Source organism: Microtus pennsylvanicus, chromosome 13 (assembly GCF_037038515.1).
Source record: "Microtus pennsylvanicus isolate mMicPen1 chromosome 13, mMicPen1.hap1, whole genome shotgun sequence".
Lineage (NCBI taxonomy): Eukaryota > Metazoa > Chordata > Mammalia > Rodentia > Cricetidae > Microtus > Microtus pennsylvanicus.
Window position 1 is genome coordinate 79,796,954 of NC_134591.1, and position 13,830 is coordinate 79,810,783.

The 13,830-nt window shown below is 54.5% G+C and overlaps 1 protein-coding gene across 12 annotated transcripts in view; it reads left to right on the plus strand.

Moving 5' to 3' along the window:
• Positions 1 to 13,830, plus strand: part of Plekhg5 (pleckstrin homology and RhoGEF domain containing G5) — a 45,639-nt gene that overhangs the window by 31,218 nt on the left and 591 nt on the right. For 7 of the 12 annotated variants that reach the window (XM_075946464.1, XM_075946457.1, XM_075946460.1 and 4 more), the window contains 18 exons: positions 4,651 to 4,750; positions 5,094 to 5,154; positions 5,457 to 5,548; positions 6,126 to 6,262; positions 6,545 to 6,693; positions 8,113 to 8,322; positions 8,399 to 8,584; positions 8,823 to 8,918; positions 9,519 to 9,569; positions 9,679 to 9,828; positions 10,105 to 10,215; positions 10,315 to 10,464; positions 10,547 to 10,684; positions 10,797 to 10,916; positions 11,792 to 11,924; positions 12,009 to 12,124; positions 12,204 to 12,385; positions 13,005 to 13,766. In XM_075946464.1, coding sequence (XP_075802579.1) covers positions 4,651 to 4,750; positions 5,094 to 5,154; positions 5,457 to 5,548; positions 6,126 to 6,262; positions 6,545 to 6,693; positions 8,113 to 8,322; positions 8,399 to 8,584; positions 8,823 to 8,918; positions 9,519 to 9,569; positions 9,679 to 9,828; positions 10,105 to 10,215; positions 10,315 to 10,464; positions 10,547 to 10,684; positions 10,797 to 10,916; positions 11,792 to 11,924; positions 12,009 to 12,124; positions 12,204 to 12,385; positions 13,005 to 13,766 — 2,944 coding nt within the window. Of the gene's footprint in view, positions 1 to 4,650; positions 4,751 to 5,093; positions 5,155 to 5,456; positions 5,549 to 6,125; positions 6,263 to 6,544; positions 6,694 to 8,112; positions 8,323 to 8,398; positions 8,585 to 8,822; positions 8,919 to 9,518; positions 9,570 to 9,678; positions 9,829 to 10,104; positions 10,216 to 10,314; positions 10,465 to 10,546; positions 10,685 to 10,796; positions 10,917 to 11,791; positions 11,925 to 12,008; positions 12,125 to 12,203; positions 12,386 to 13,004; positions 13,771 to 13,830 lie in introns of those variants that run through there. The other 5 variants (XM_075946454.1, XM_075946456.1, XM_075946462.1 and 2 more) reach the window with 3 other exon arrangements.

The following is a 13,830-nucleotide window of genomic DNA, read 5'->3' on the forward strand; positions in this document are numbered from 1 at the left end:
AGCCCATTGGCCCTCTCCACCTTTCCCGAGGATTGTGGATGGTAGGGGGTGTGGCATTTCCAGGAGATATTGAGAGCTTCTGACATAAGCCCCACAACCCTGGAAGTGAAGGCTGGCCCATCACCCGTCTGGATGGTCCGTGGGATCGTCCTAGGAATGATGTGGTCCAGGAGTACCTGAGCCACCACATCTGCCGTTTCCCTGGAGGCCGGAAGCGCTTCTATTCAGCCTGTAAAAGTGTACGGAGTTGTTTTTTTTTAAAAAATATTTATTTATTTATTATGTATACAATATTCTGTCTGTATGCCTGAAGGCCAGAAGAGGGCGCCAGACCTCTTTACAGATGGGTTTTTTTTTTTTTTTTTTTTTGGTTTTTCGAGACAGGGTTTCTCTGTGGTTTTGGAGCCTGTCCTGGAACTAGCTCTTGTAGACCAGGCTGGTCTCGAACTCACAGAGATCCGAGTGCTGGGATTAAAGGCGTGCGCCACCACCGCCCAGCTACAGATGGTTTTGAGCCACCATGTGGTTGCTGGGAATTGAACTCAGGACCTTTGGAAGAGCAGGCAATGCTCTTAACCACCGAGCCATCTCTCCAGCCCCAGATACGGAGTTTTTTATGAGTAGGCATATGGATGAAATCAACCTGCCAATATTCACCTGGTCGGTGTCCACGAAGCTGAAAATGGAATATGGGCAGAGTTTTGGTGACCTGGTATGGGAGGAGACAGGGACGTATGTGGAGAGCCCACTGTGGGTTGGTCTGGCAGGAGTGAACCTGTGAAATACGATGTCAGAGATGGGTGGGGTCAAAAAGGGGCTTCAAGAAGCAGAACAAAGCTTTAGGGCCCATGTGTAAGGTCTGGTGGATGTCTGAAATGATTGACAATGCCTGGTCTTGAGGAAGGATGCAGCGGTTATTTAAATAGAGCCGCCGTCCTTTGTTTCTGTGCCCCCCTTTGTATGAGCTCGTCCCTCTTCTGGTTGGTAACAGGGCTGATAGGAGGGAGTTAAGAACAAAATGTTCTGTGGAATCCGAGGAGCTGGAAGCCCCCGGGCCACTGATTCAGCCTTGGCATTGCCTAAGGCCACTGGGTCCTTGGAGGACTGGTGTCCCTACAGTGAATAATGGCTACTTTTGCAGGGAGCTGGAGGGCCTCCAAAAGGTTGGCTATAAGGGGTCCGTTAACTATGGGAGTGCCATTGGTAGTAAGGAAGCCCCTTTCCATCCAGAGTGCAGAATGGGTATGGGCTATTAAGAAGGCATATTTAGAGGCAGTGTAGATATTAACCCGTTGGCCCTTGGCTATCTGGAGTGCCCTAGTCAAGGCAATTAATTTAACCATTTGTGAGGAGGTTCCCATTGGCAGGCGGGTCTCTTGGACTGTGTCAGTGGAAGTGACTACTGCATACGCTGCCTGGGGTTTCCTGAGGGCAGTGGCAACGTTTTAAGATGGGGAGGAATGGGTCCCGTCTACCCCCATAACCGAAATTGATGAGGGGAACATGAGGCCCCAGTGAGATGTTAAAACAGAATAGGTAGCTCCCGTGTCCAAAAGAAAGCTAACGGACTTACCCGCTACCTGCAGCTTTACCCTAGGCTCAGATAGGGTTACGGGAATTACCAAGTCTGGGTTGCATCAATCCTCTACAAGGCTAAGAAGTTTAAAGGCTGACACAGTCTCACTTGCCGATGTTGGTGAGCCTGGACCTCCGTGGCGTAGCATAGAGGACGAGCCCGCACGGGGGCATTGTGATTTCCACTGTCCAGGTTGCTGGAAGATAGAGCATGGCCTCATAGGAGGTCCATTTAGGCCACATTTGAAGCAGCCCGCAGGTGAGGTTGACTTAGCCTGGGCTCCACCAGGATGGAGCCTTATAGTTGACTTCCCTTGTCCCTCTTCCAGTGGCCTTAGGGCAGCTGCTAAGGCTTGAGCCTGCAGGGTTGCTGCCTGTGTGTCGGAGAGACTCAGTTACTTCTTCGTGGGCATTAAAAACTTTAAAGGCCATTTTCACCAATTCCTGTATAGGGGTTTGGGGACCCTCCTCAACCTTTCTTAACTTTCTCCTATATCTGGTGCTGACTGAGAAATGAAATGGGTAGCTAGGACCGTGGCTCCCGCTGGGGAGGCTGGATCTAGCCTGGTATATTGGACCATGGTCTCTTGTAACCGATTTGAGTCCGTTTCCATACCCTGAAGGAGGCAACAAACCATGATGCCCTGCCTCTGTTGGCTGCTTTGACCAGGTTGGTAGTCACAGTGTGATTCTGTGGCCGGCACAGCCACTTCCCCCACAGGAACCGTACTGTCTGCCAGATGAGTCTGGTCTGCATACTGTCTAGCTGCTGACTGAATCCTACTTCGCTCTTCGAGTAGAAGCATGGATGACATAGTAGCCATGCCAGGTTAGATCGTAGGCCTGGGACAGATAACAAAACTCTTTAATAAGCAGAAGGATTAGCAGAAAAGGAACCCAGCCGCTTTTCCATCTGAGAGATATCTGGAAGGGAAAATGGAATATGGGCAGAGTTTTGGTGACCTGGTATGGGAGGAGACAGGGAAGGGATGGGCGGAGCTAGCCCAGTGCGCATAGGGGGTCCAAGGGTTGGGAGATGCTGAGGAGGGGGCTGGAGGGAGGTTGGTGGGTAAGGGGACAGTTGATCTTGAACTTCCGTTTAGCTAGTGAGGGAGTAGGTGAGGGCAGGGTAGGAAAGGAATGTGGAGAATGTAGCTCCTCAGGAGGGGGGTGGGTAGTGAGGGCTCAAGCGGGGGAGGTGCCAGTGCCTCTGGTTGCATGGTCCAGCCGGAATTGTCAGGGTCTCAATTCCCAGATGACCGGCAATTTGGAGGCGCTGCAAGACACTGGCTACTGAGGGAGGGGCGAGAACGCAGAGCCCAGACACTGGAGAGTTCTGTCCACTTGTCCCCACGGCGACAAAAATTTTCTAAGTCCCGGAGGACGGTAAGCTCAAGGTTTCCCTCTGGTGGCCAATGTGTCTCATTGTCAAGATAGTATTGAGGCCAAATCTTAGTGCATAGAGAAATTAGCCGTTCGAGACAGATTGTATCAGACAGTCCCAGTTTATAAAGATTTTGTAAGAGGGCTGGAGAGATGGCTCAGAGGTTAAGAGCATTGCCTGCTCTTCCAAAGGTCCTGAGTTCAATTCCCAGCAACCACATGGTGGCTCACAACCATCTGTAATGACGTCTGGTGCCCTCTTCTGGCCTGCACCACAGACAGAATATTGTTTTACAAAATAAATAAATAAATATTTAAAAAAAAAGATTTTGTAAGAGGCATCCCAGGGCGATAGCGGATCTGGCTTAGAATTGTAAGCGCCCATTTTAAAAGTCTATGCCCAACTGTGTGGCTTAAGACTAATACAGCGGCCGGGCGGTGGTGGTGCACTCCTTTAATCCCAGCACTCAGGAGGCAGAGGCAGGTGAGTTCGAGGCCAGCCTGGTCTACAAGGGCTAGTTCCAGAACAGGCTTGAAAGCTACAGAGAAACCCTGTCTCGAAAAACTTAAAAAAAAAAAAAAGCTCTTAGACCAGAACGGGGCTGTTAAAATTGAATGCCAGGCATCCCTAAAACAAAATCCACCTCAGCTTTCACCGCTTGGGTCATTGGGTCACGCTCTGGGCATCACCCGCGTCTCCCACAAAAGTCGGATAATCGACAAAAGTAAACATTAATGGGTTCCCCAAAACCCTATAGCATGGACAAAAAAAAGGGACTCACCAAGACACAGCCGCTGTGGCCTGGCACAGAGATCTGGGGGGTGGGGTGCGGATGGGCAAGGGTGCTTTCAACACGTGGCTGTGGGCCACGGGAAAGGTTGCCCTCACCCCGTGGACCTCCAAGATGTTAGGAATATTTTCTAATGCGAGCTGTCTGCCGACGCAAAATAATCGCAATCAAGCCAAATCAAACCATATGAAATTAAAAGATATCCAGTTTTAATTGGACTCCTGAGCTCTCGGGTGGCCCTGAGGGGAACCGAAAAGCTGCCAACTTTACCAATGGGGGTGGGGGGAGCAGTCTTAAATACCTGGGGGAGTGGTTTTGACCTTTCTGGGGGAGGGGTCAAGCTTTGGCGGGCTACCTTGACCCTCCTCAGGGAGGGACTAAGGTTCAAGGGGCACAAGGGAGGGGCCTCCAAAGATGGGTCCTGGGTTTGACACTCACCTGCTGAATGGCTCTGGAAGACAACCCAGTCTGACTGTCACCTGTCCCAGCTGGTTAGAGACACAAAGGGACTCTCCACTCCTCCAGGGCTCCTGGGACTTCAGGTGTGGTCGTGGTAGAGGGGGGAGGGGAGGCCTAAAAGGAAGGTCTGTGGATTTGGTCCCTGTCTGAGGCAGCCTCCAGAGGCATGGCTTTCTGGTCCTCGTGCTGTAGAAAGGTAACTGAGGCTACAGGTGGATTTGTATTTGGAGTGGGGCATCACTGGTATGTCATCCAAAGGCCTGTGGTCCTTCAGGGTCTGGGGAAATAGATAATAACGAACATCCCATTCTTGGCAGAACTGAAGGGCCTGAGCCGCTGGGGAGCTCCAGGCTCTGCCTTTGGAAGAGGCTGATTTCAGGGTTAAGGATGGATCATAGAGGGAGCGGGGTCAGGTTATAACCCCTGCTCCCTTTCTTCAAAGGCTCTGTCCTGGCCCGGAATGTCTCCACCCGCTCCTGTCCCCCACGCACTAGCCCTGCTGCAGATCTGGAGGAAGAGGAGGACTGTGTGGATGGAAGAGGGTAGGTGTGGTCTGTGAACAGAGCGTCACCTTAGGAGTGAGACCAGGGATCACACACTTCAGTGTCCTTCTCCAGAGATGATGGTTGATCCCTCTGCACCCCTGCCTTGCCTTGTTCTCGAGGAAACGACCCTTGCTCAGGCCAACACGCCTGGTTGGCTCATCCTGACTAGTTAACCATTGTGTGTGATTCCCTTGTTGGCCACCAGAGGGCAGATAGTCCCACAGAGGCAGCCTGGTAGAATGCATCCAAATTAACTTCCGAGTGATCAAGGGTGGGAGATTCCCACTTACATCCACACTGGGAAGGACCCACCTGCACCTCAATATCTGCCTCCCTACAGGGACCGGAAGAGCACCGGCCTAAAGATCTCCAAGAAGAAAGCAAGAAGGAGGCACACAGATGTAAGGAGCCAGGAGGGCCATGCTCCCAGAAAACCCCCTTCTCTTCCAGGCCTTTTCTTTCCCTGAGTTTAGTCTCCCTGCTGAGAACTCCAGCCAGAGATGGGGGTCTAGATGAGCTCAGAGCTGCCTGCATATCCCAGATGTGATGGGGGCGGGGGCGGGTTGGAACTCCTTGGACCGGTGGAACTCTGGGAGTAAGAGTAGGACTGGGGAGCCCCTGTTGGGATTTATCTGGACCACAGGATGTGTCAGGTAAGCAGTGGGGTGGCCGTGGAGATGCTGACAGATACATGTGCCCTCAGGACCCAAGCAAGGAGTGTTTCACTTTGAAATTTGACCTCAACGTGGACATTGAAACAGAAATTGTGCCGGCCATGAAGAAGAAGTCACTGGGGTAGGGCCTGAGGAGGAAGTGGGGTAGGACAGATGGAGTTCCTTTCTCAAGGCTCCTGGCGCGCGTGCGTGTGTGTGTGTGTGTGTGTGTGTGTGTGTGCAAGCATCTGCCTGCCTGCGTCTCTCTGTGTGTATACGTGTGTCTATGCACTCCCATGTATGTGCACACCCTTCCTGTGGGCAGACCCATGTGGATGTGACACGGTCACGAGGCTCACCTGTGCACTCTAATCCTGACTGTACAGCTGTGCCCGAGAGGGACCTGTAAGGCTCTGGGGCGGGTGTCTGTACCTCCATGTGTGCCCGAGAGGGACCTGTAAGGCCCCGGGGACAGGTGTTTGTACCTGAGTGTGTGCCCAAGAGAGACCTCTAAGTCCCTGGGGGCGGGTGTCTGTACCTCCATGTGTGCCCAAGAGGACCTGTAAGGCCCTGGGGGTGGGTGTCTGTACCTGCGTGTGAGATGCTGTGCCTGCTGCGTTTTGTGTTTTTATTGGGGAGGTGGCTGGAACTGTGTCTGTGGATGGGCTGGGGAGTCACATGATCGCTCCCTTAAAACATGCCTTTCTTCCTGGGGGCAGGGAGGTGCTCCTGCCTGTGTTCGAAAGGAAAGGCATCGCACTGGGTAAAGTGGATATCTACCTGGACCAATCCAACACACCTCTGTCCCTCACATTTGAAGCCTACCGGTTTGGAGGACACTACCTGAGGGTCAAAGGTGAGCAGAGCAGCAGGCTCCAGGGCCAGCTAGCTGGGTGGGGTGTTTGGGGCTTGTTGGGGCATCCAGGCTGTGGAGTCTTTCCTGGGCTCAGGTTTCCATTGGCCATGCTCCTGAACAGACTCATTAACATACAGGTGTCTTTGCTGGGTTGGCAGGGTGGGGCTTCCAGGGAGGGTAGTGAGGCCTAGACAGGAATCCTCAGGGGAAAGGGGACTAGGGCCTCTGTGCCTCCTGTGCTTGGGCACTGAGGGCATCTTGCGCTTCCACATGCCATGCTAGCCAAGCCGGGAGATGAAGGCAAAGTGGAACAGGGAGTGAAGGACTCCAAGTCCCTCAGTCTGCCCATCCTGAGGCCCACAGGAGCTGGGCCACCTGTATCGGAGCGTGTGGACCCTCAGAGCCGCCGAGAGAACAGTCTGGACATCTTGGTGAGCAGGAGGGCCTGTCGGGACGGATGTAGGGCAGGAAACCTCCTAAGGAAGAGTCATGTTGGACTCTCCTCGGCATCTCTCTTGGGGCTTGGGTCCCATTTCTGCAAGGTGTGGTTGGCTGTGTGGACAGGGGTCTCTCTCTGTATGTAATTGGTCTAGATGGTGGGTTTTGTCTCTGTTCTAGTGCCCAGGGAGTCAGAGGACGTGGGGTATGTTATCTGTGGGGCAGGAGGAATGAGGTTTCCCAACAGCATGTTTGTGTTGGGAAGTCAGAATATGTTACCCACTGGGTATGAATGTTTCGTGGGTTTTGTCCCTTTTCTTGTCTGTTGTTCTGTCCGTCCGTCCGTCCGTCCGTCCATCCATATCTCTCTCTCTCTATCTCTCTCTCTCTCTCTCTGTCTGTCTGTCTGTCTGTCTGTCTATCTATCTATCTATCTATCTCTCTCTCTCTGTCTGTCTGTCTATCTATCTATCTATCTATCTATCTATCTATCTATCTATCTATCTATCTATCTATCTTTGAGACAGGATATCATTGTGTATCCTTGCCTGTCCCTGGAACTTATTATATAGCGGAGGCTGACTTCAAACTCACAGAGATCACACTGGCTCTGCCTCCCAGGAGATTAAAGGCATGCACCACCACTCCTGGCTCTTTTAGAGATATTCTCTCTCTCTCTCTCTCTCTCTCTCTCTCTCTCTCTCTCTCTCTCTCTCTCTCTCTCTCTCTCTCTCTCTCTCTTCAAGATAGGGTTTCTCTGTGTAGCTTTGGCGTCTGTCCTGGTGCTCACTCCATAGGCCAGGCTGGCCTCAAACTCACAGAGATCTCCCTGCCTCTGCCTCCCAAGTGCTGGGATGAAAGGTGTGCACCACCATTGCCCGGTGAGCATTTAAATTTTTTAGGATTTTCTTTTACTTTATGTGTATGAGGACTTTGCTTATGTATGTATGTGTGCCACATACATTCAGCGTCCTTGGAGGCCGTAATAGAGCATTAGATCCCTAGGAACTGTTATTACAGTTGCCAGATACCGTGTAGGTGATGGGAACCAAACCCAGGCCCTCCACAAGAGCAGCCAGTGTTCTTTGTTCTTGCTCTTAACTGCTGAACCATCTCTTCAGCACCAATGGAACCTTTTGAAGCTCTTGCTTGTGGGGGCTTCTTAGTGTGTGTGTGTGTGTGTGTGTGTGTAACCCTGAGTTTCTTCCTACCTGTTCCCTGCTTATGGCTGGGTGGCCTGGGGCAGTAGTTGGGGTGAATCTGTGTCTGGACATCTGGTCTCAGAGGAGGTGGTACCCTGGGTCAAGGATGCAGAGACACTTCTGCCTGCGTGGTTGATTTGTGTTCCGGAAGCCCCAGTGTGGAGCTGTGGGGCTAGTGGGAGCTGCGCTTGACCATTCCTCCCTGGCCAGGCCCCTGGCCGCCGTCGCAAGAACATGTCTGAGTTCCTGGGGGAGACGAGCATCCCGGGGCAGGAGCCCTCCACGCCTTCCAGCTGTTCTCTGCCTCTTGGCAGCAGTGGAGGCTCCGGCGGTGGGAGCAGCGAGAGCTGGAAGAACCGGGCAGCCAGTCGTTTCAGCGGTTTCTTCAGCTCCAGCCCCAGCACCAGTGCCTTTGGGCGGGTATGTGGCGCCAAGGGCTCAGGGCAGAGCAGCTAGCCGACCCTGACCCTGACCCTGGCCCTGGGTCTCCTTCCAGGAAGTGGACAAGATGGAACAGCTGGAGGGCAAACTGCAAGCCTACAGCCTCTTCGGGCTACCCCGGATGCCCAGGAGGCTGCGTTTTGACCATGACTCCTGGGAGGAGGAGGAAGAGGATGAGGATGAAGATAACGCAAGCCTGAGGCTGGAGGACAGCTGGAGGGAGCTCATTGATGGGCATGAGGTGGGTGTAGCTGGGGAAAGGGGGCTGCTTGGCTGTGTTGTGGTAGAGGAAGCCCACTATAGTGGCGTTATCTTGGGTGTCTTGACAGTCGCAATCCAAATGATGGGGATGCCTCTCCTTCCGGATCTCTGTGTTCCTGTCAAAAAAATGAGGACGTTGTGTGCAGGGTTGCCCACCCTCCGTGACTGTCCCCACACATCCTAGGCTACTGGCTAACCTGTCCTGCCCCTCCCTCTAGAAGCTGACCCGGCGGCAGTGCCACCAACAGGAGGCAGTGTGGGAACTCCTGCATACAGAAGTCTCCTACATCCGGAAGCTGCGTGTGATCACCAACGTGAGTGTGGGATCCGGGTGCAGAGGCCAGCTGAGTGTACCCTCGGCTAAGCAGGGTGGTTACCTGACTGTGGTTGAAAGCAGGAAAATCAAAGGGCTCCAGGCTGCATCCTGGGTGTGGATTTCTGAGGTGTCTGGGAGGTGGGGCGGGTGGGGGGACGGGACGGGACATCAGTCTTGCCGGCCAGGTGAAGCTGACTTATCCTAGGTGAGGCCCGAGCTGTTCAACGGTTGTTTCTGAACACCTGCTTTCAAGTCACCAGGAACCGAGAGTGGATAGGCACTTAGGGGATTTAAACAAGGGAGGGCGAGCACCTGCCCTGGAGGGAGGAGGAACCAGGGCAGAGGTGACCCAGAACCTTCCAGGTTTGCTGAGAAACCATTCTCCCCAGCTCTCCTCCTGGTGGGAACAGTCAGGGTGACCCCTCCCCGCAGTTAGACCATGCTTGGTTTGGCCCTTCTGGGTCTGGCGATCCAGACACCCTCTTTCTCTCTGGCTGCTTAAGGGCCTTAGGGGGAAGGGGTAATTAAGAGTCTGGGTAGGGCCTCAGGGCTGGGAACCCCACCCCTACCCCTGCTGCAGCGTCCCCTCCCCCTACAGCTGTTCCTGTGCTGTCTTCTTAACCTGCAAGAGTCGGGGCTCCTGTGTGAGGTGCGATCTGGCCTGGGGCGGCGTCGGGGGAGGTACGGGGCAGGGGCGGGGTTAGCAGGGAGGAGTGGGTGGGACGGGGCGGAGCCGACCCGCGCCTGTGTTCGTCTAGGTGGAGGTTGAACGCTTGTTCAGCAACATCCCTGAGATTGTGCGGCTGCACCGCAGGCTGTGGGGCAGCGTGATGGTGCCGGTGCTGGAGAAGGCGCGGCGCACGCGGGCGCTGTTGCAGCCTGGGGACTTTCTCAAAGGCTTCAAGATGGTATGGGCAGGGACACTGAAAATCCCCCAGGGCTAGATCCTGTCTGCCTGTCCATTCCCTCTAGTTCCCACTAACCCTAATCCCAGGCTAACTCTGTGGCCAAGAGAGGAAGTAGTGCGTGTTGGTGACCTGGGTTTGAGTCCTTGCCTCCCGATTGTGGGTGGTATCTTTGAGACTTAGTATCCTGTCCTGGAAACCACTCCGGGGTGGTATGGGAAGCCCCTAGGGCCCCTGAAATCCTGAAGTAACAGGTGCTGTGGTTCTGCCCCGGACCAGTTCGGCTCGCTCTTCAAGCCATACATCCGATACTGTATGGAGGAGGAGGGCTGTATGGAATACATGCGTGGCCTGCTGCGCGACAACGACCTGTTCCGCGCCTATGTCACGGTGAGGGTCTGGAGCTCTAGGTGCAGGACCTTGGGCACAGCTGGGTAGGCGGGGCCTGAGGGGGCGAGGTTAAGCCTGAGCTCCGCCCCCGCTCTACAGTGGGCTGAGAAGCACCAGCAGTGTCAGCGCCTGAAGCTGAGTGACATGTTGGCCAAGCCCCACCAGCGGCTCACCAAATACCCACTGCTACTCAAGTCAGTGCTGAGGAAGACCGATGCGCCGCGCGCCAAGGAAGCGGTGATCACCATGGTAACTCGAATTGTGAACATACCGCCCTCCCAGTCTGTGTCTCTCCCAGATCCTGGCCCTAAACCCCATCGTCTGTCTTCAGATCAGCTCTGTGGAATGCTTCATCCACCACGTGAACACATGCATGCGGCAGCGACAGGAGCGCCAGCGGCTGGCAGGGGTGGTGAGCCGGATTGATGCTTACGAGGTTGTGGAGGGCAGCAATGACGAGGTGGATAAGGTGAGCACCGAGCCTCTAGCTAGTAGAGGGGGTGGTTGCTCTGCAGATCTCCTTTGGGGGGCCTCTCAGATTTGACCCTGACCTCCCTGACATCTGCACCCTCCACCTAAAGCTCTTGAAGGAATTTTTGCATCTGGACCTGACCGCACCCATGCCTGGCGCCTCCCCTGAAGAGATTCGGCAGCTGCTGCTGGAAGGGAGCTTGAGGATGAAGGAGGGAAGAGACAGCAAGGTGACCCCAGGACCACCCCACACCTGAGCCCTTGCCCTGCCCACTCTTACTTTATAGGCACCATCCTTCCTGAGGCTCCCCCTTGGGCCTGAGTCGGTGGCTCATAGCTGCCTAGTTAATTATGTGATAACTGTCCTGGTCTGCTTCTGATAGATGGGATACAACACCGTGGTCAGAAGCAGTTTGGGTAGGAAAACATTTCTTTGACTTCCATGTGACAGGCCATCCGTGAGGGGAGTCAGGGCAGGAGCTGAAGCAGAGGTCATGCTGGAAGGATGCCTTCTAGCTTCCTCAGTTTGCTTTCTTATACAGTCCAGGGCCACCTGCCTAGAGATGGCACTGCCTGTGGTGGGCTGGGCCTTCCCACATCAATCATTACTTAAGAAAATGCCCCACAGATTTGTCTACTGGCTAATCTGGAAGTATTTGTCTCAGTTGAGGGTCCCTCTTCCTAGATGACCCTAGCTCATGTCAAACTGACAAAGAAACTAACCAGGGCCATGGTGTCGCACACCTTTAATCCCAGCACTCGGTAGGCAGAGGTTCAAGGACAGCCAGGGCAACACAGAGAAACCCTGTCTCTAGAAACAAGAATAACATAGGAATTAACCAGTGCGTTGACCTAAGAACATGTGACAGATGTCACAGCAGAGTTGGTCCCCTGCTTAAAATTTACAAAGTATGAAGCTGGGCAGTGGTGGCACACGCCTTTAATCCCAGCACTTGGGAGGCAGAGGCAGAGCGAGTCCCAGGACAGCCAGGACTACACAGAAACCCTGTCTTGAAAATCAACAACAGAAAATGAACAACAGCAGAGGTTTTCAGTGACCTCAGGGTCCTGTTCGTGACCCTACAGCTCTTGCTTCCTGCCACAGATGGATGTGTACTGCTTCCTGTTCACTGATCTGCTCTTGGTGACCAAGGCCGTGAAGAAAGCCGAGAGAACCAAGGTCATCAGGCCACCACTGCTGGTGGACAAGATTGTGTGCCGGGAGCTTCGGGACCCTGGTGAGGAATTCTGGCCCCCTGTTCCTGGTCAAGGGGCTGCCACAGACAAGGGCTCTGATACTAACCTGGCCCTTCCATGACCAGGCTCCTTCCTCCTCATCTACCTGAATGAATTCCACAGTGCTGTGGGGGCCTACACATTCCAGGCCAGCAGCCAGGCCTTGTGCCGAAGCTGGGTGGACACTATTTACAATGCCCAGGTGAGAACAGAGTGACGGGCGCAGGGAACTGGGGTCTGCTGCTCACAGCTCATCCTGTGTCTGCCTGCTCACTCTGCAGAACCAGCTGCAGCAGCTGCGTGCACAGCTGCGTGCCCAGGAGGAGCATCCAGGCAGCCAGCCCTTGCAGAGCCTGGAAGAGGAGGAGGATGAACAGGAAGAGGAGGGGGAGAGCAGCGCATCGGCCGCCAGCTCCCCCACCATCCTGCGAAAGAGCAGCAACAGCCTCAACTCTCAGCACTGGTACGTTTATCCAAGACTACCCGGTAAACTCGAACCTCGTGCTTATAATCCCGGCATTTGAGAGCTGAGGCAGGAGGATTATCTCAGGCGTATGGCAGTCTGGGCAACAAAGTGAGACCTTGTCTCAAGAAAGAAAAAAGAGAAAAAGAAGAAGAAAAGAGACAGGTCGACATACAATCTACCCACCAAGCTAAGGTACATGACTCTAATCCCAACATTTGAAAGGTGGAGGCAGGAGGATTGCCAGAAGTTTGAAGCCAACCTGGTCTTTGTAGCGAGCTCTAGGGCTCTACAGCCAGACCAGGTCACACACACACAATAAAGAGCATTCAGTAGGGCCCATCAGGATAAGTGACCCCAGGTAGCCCAGGACATAGGAATTGCCCTCTGAATCGCTTCATGCTATGAACCCAGTGGGACTGTTAGGGGACAGCTCTGTCTCCTACCAGAGTCCAGGCATGGTGGACCCATTGCGTGTCGCTGCCTGCAGCCATGCACAGGTGTCTCGGGTCGGTGACGATAGGACCGGAAGCCCTGACCTCAGAGCCCCTGGTTCTCTAGGCTGCTTTAGGCTTTTTAGGGATCTTCTGGCTGGCTGACTCTCCTTCTGCCTCTACAGTGCCTCAGATGGCTCCACGGAGACCCTGGCCATGGTTGTGGTAGAGCCTGGGGAGACGCTGTCTTCTCCGGAGTTTGACCGTGGTCCCTTCAGCTCCCAGTCGGACGGCACTTCACTTAGCACCACGGCTTCATCCGTCACTCCCACTAGCGAGCTGCTGCCCCTGGGCCCGGTGGACGGCCGCTCTTGTTCCATGGACTCTGCCTATGGCACTCTGTCCCCCACTTCTCTGCAAGACTTTGTGGCTCCACCCCCTGTGGTAGAGCCAGTGCCATTGCCCCAGCCCCCGGAGTTACCACAGACCCCCTCACCCTGCCTCCGCCGCCGCACTCCTGTCCAGCTGATCCCTTGTCTGCCCCGCCTGCTCAAGTCCAAATCTGAGGCTAGTCTCTTACAGCTTCTCTCGGGAACTGCCACTTGTGGAGTGCCCCTAGCTCCCAGCCGCAGCCTGTCAGAACTGTGCCTGGTCACTGCCCCTGGGGTTAGGACTCGGAGCTCCCTTCAGGAAGGTGGGCCTGGCTGGAATTGCCCAGGGGCTTGTGGCCCTGGCCGTGGTTCTGACTTGTCAGAACCTGAGAACAGAGCCAGCCACTTGACCAGGGGACCTACAGGTTGTGCCAGGAGAGACATGCCTTCAGGGGTTGCTCCCAGGGTGCAACCTGAGCCTCCCCCAGGAATCTCCGCTCAGCACAGGAAGCTGACCCTGGCCCAGCTCTATCGGATCAGGACCACCCTGCTGCTTAACTCCACGCTCACAGCCTCGTGAGTGGCCCGGCTGGGGGAGGACCGGATGACTCAGTGTGGCGTGGGTAGTACTGAGTCTTGG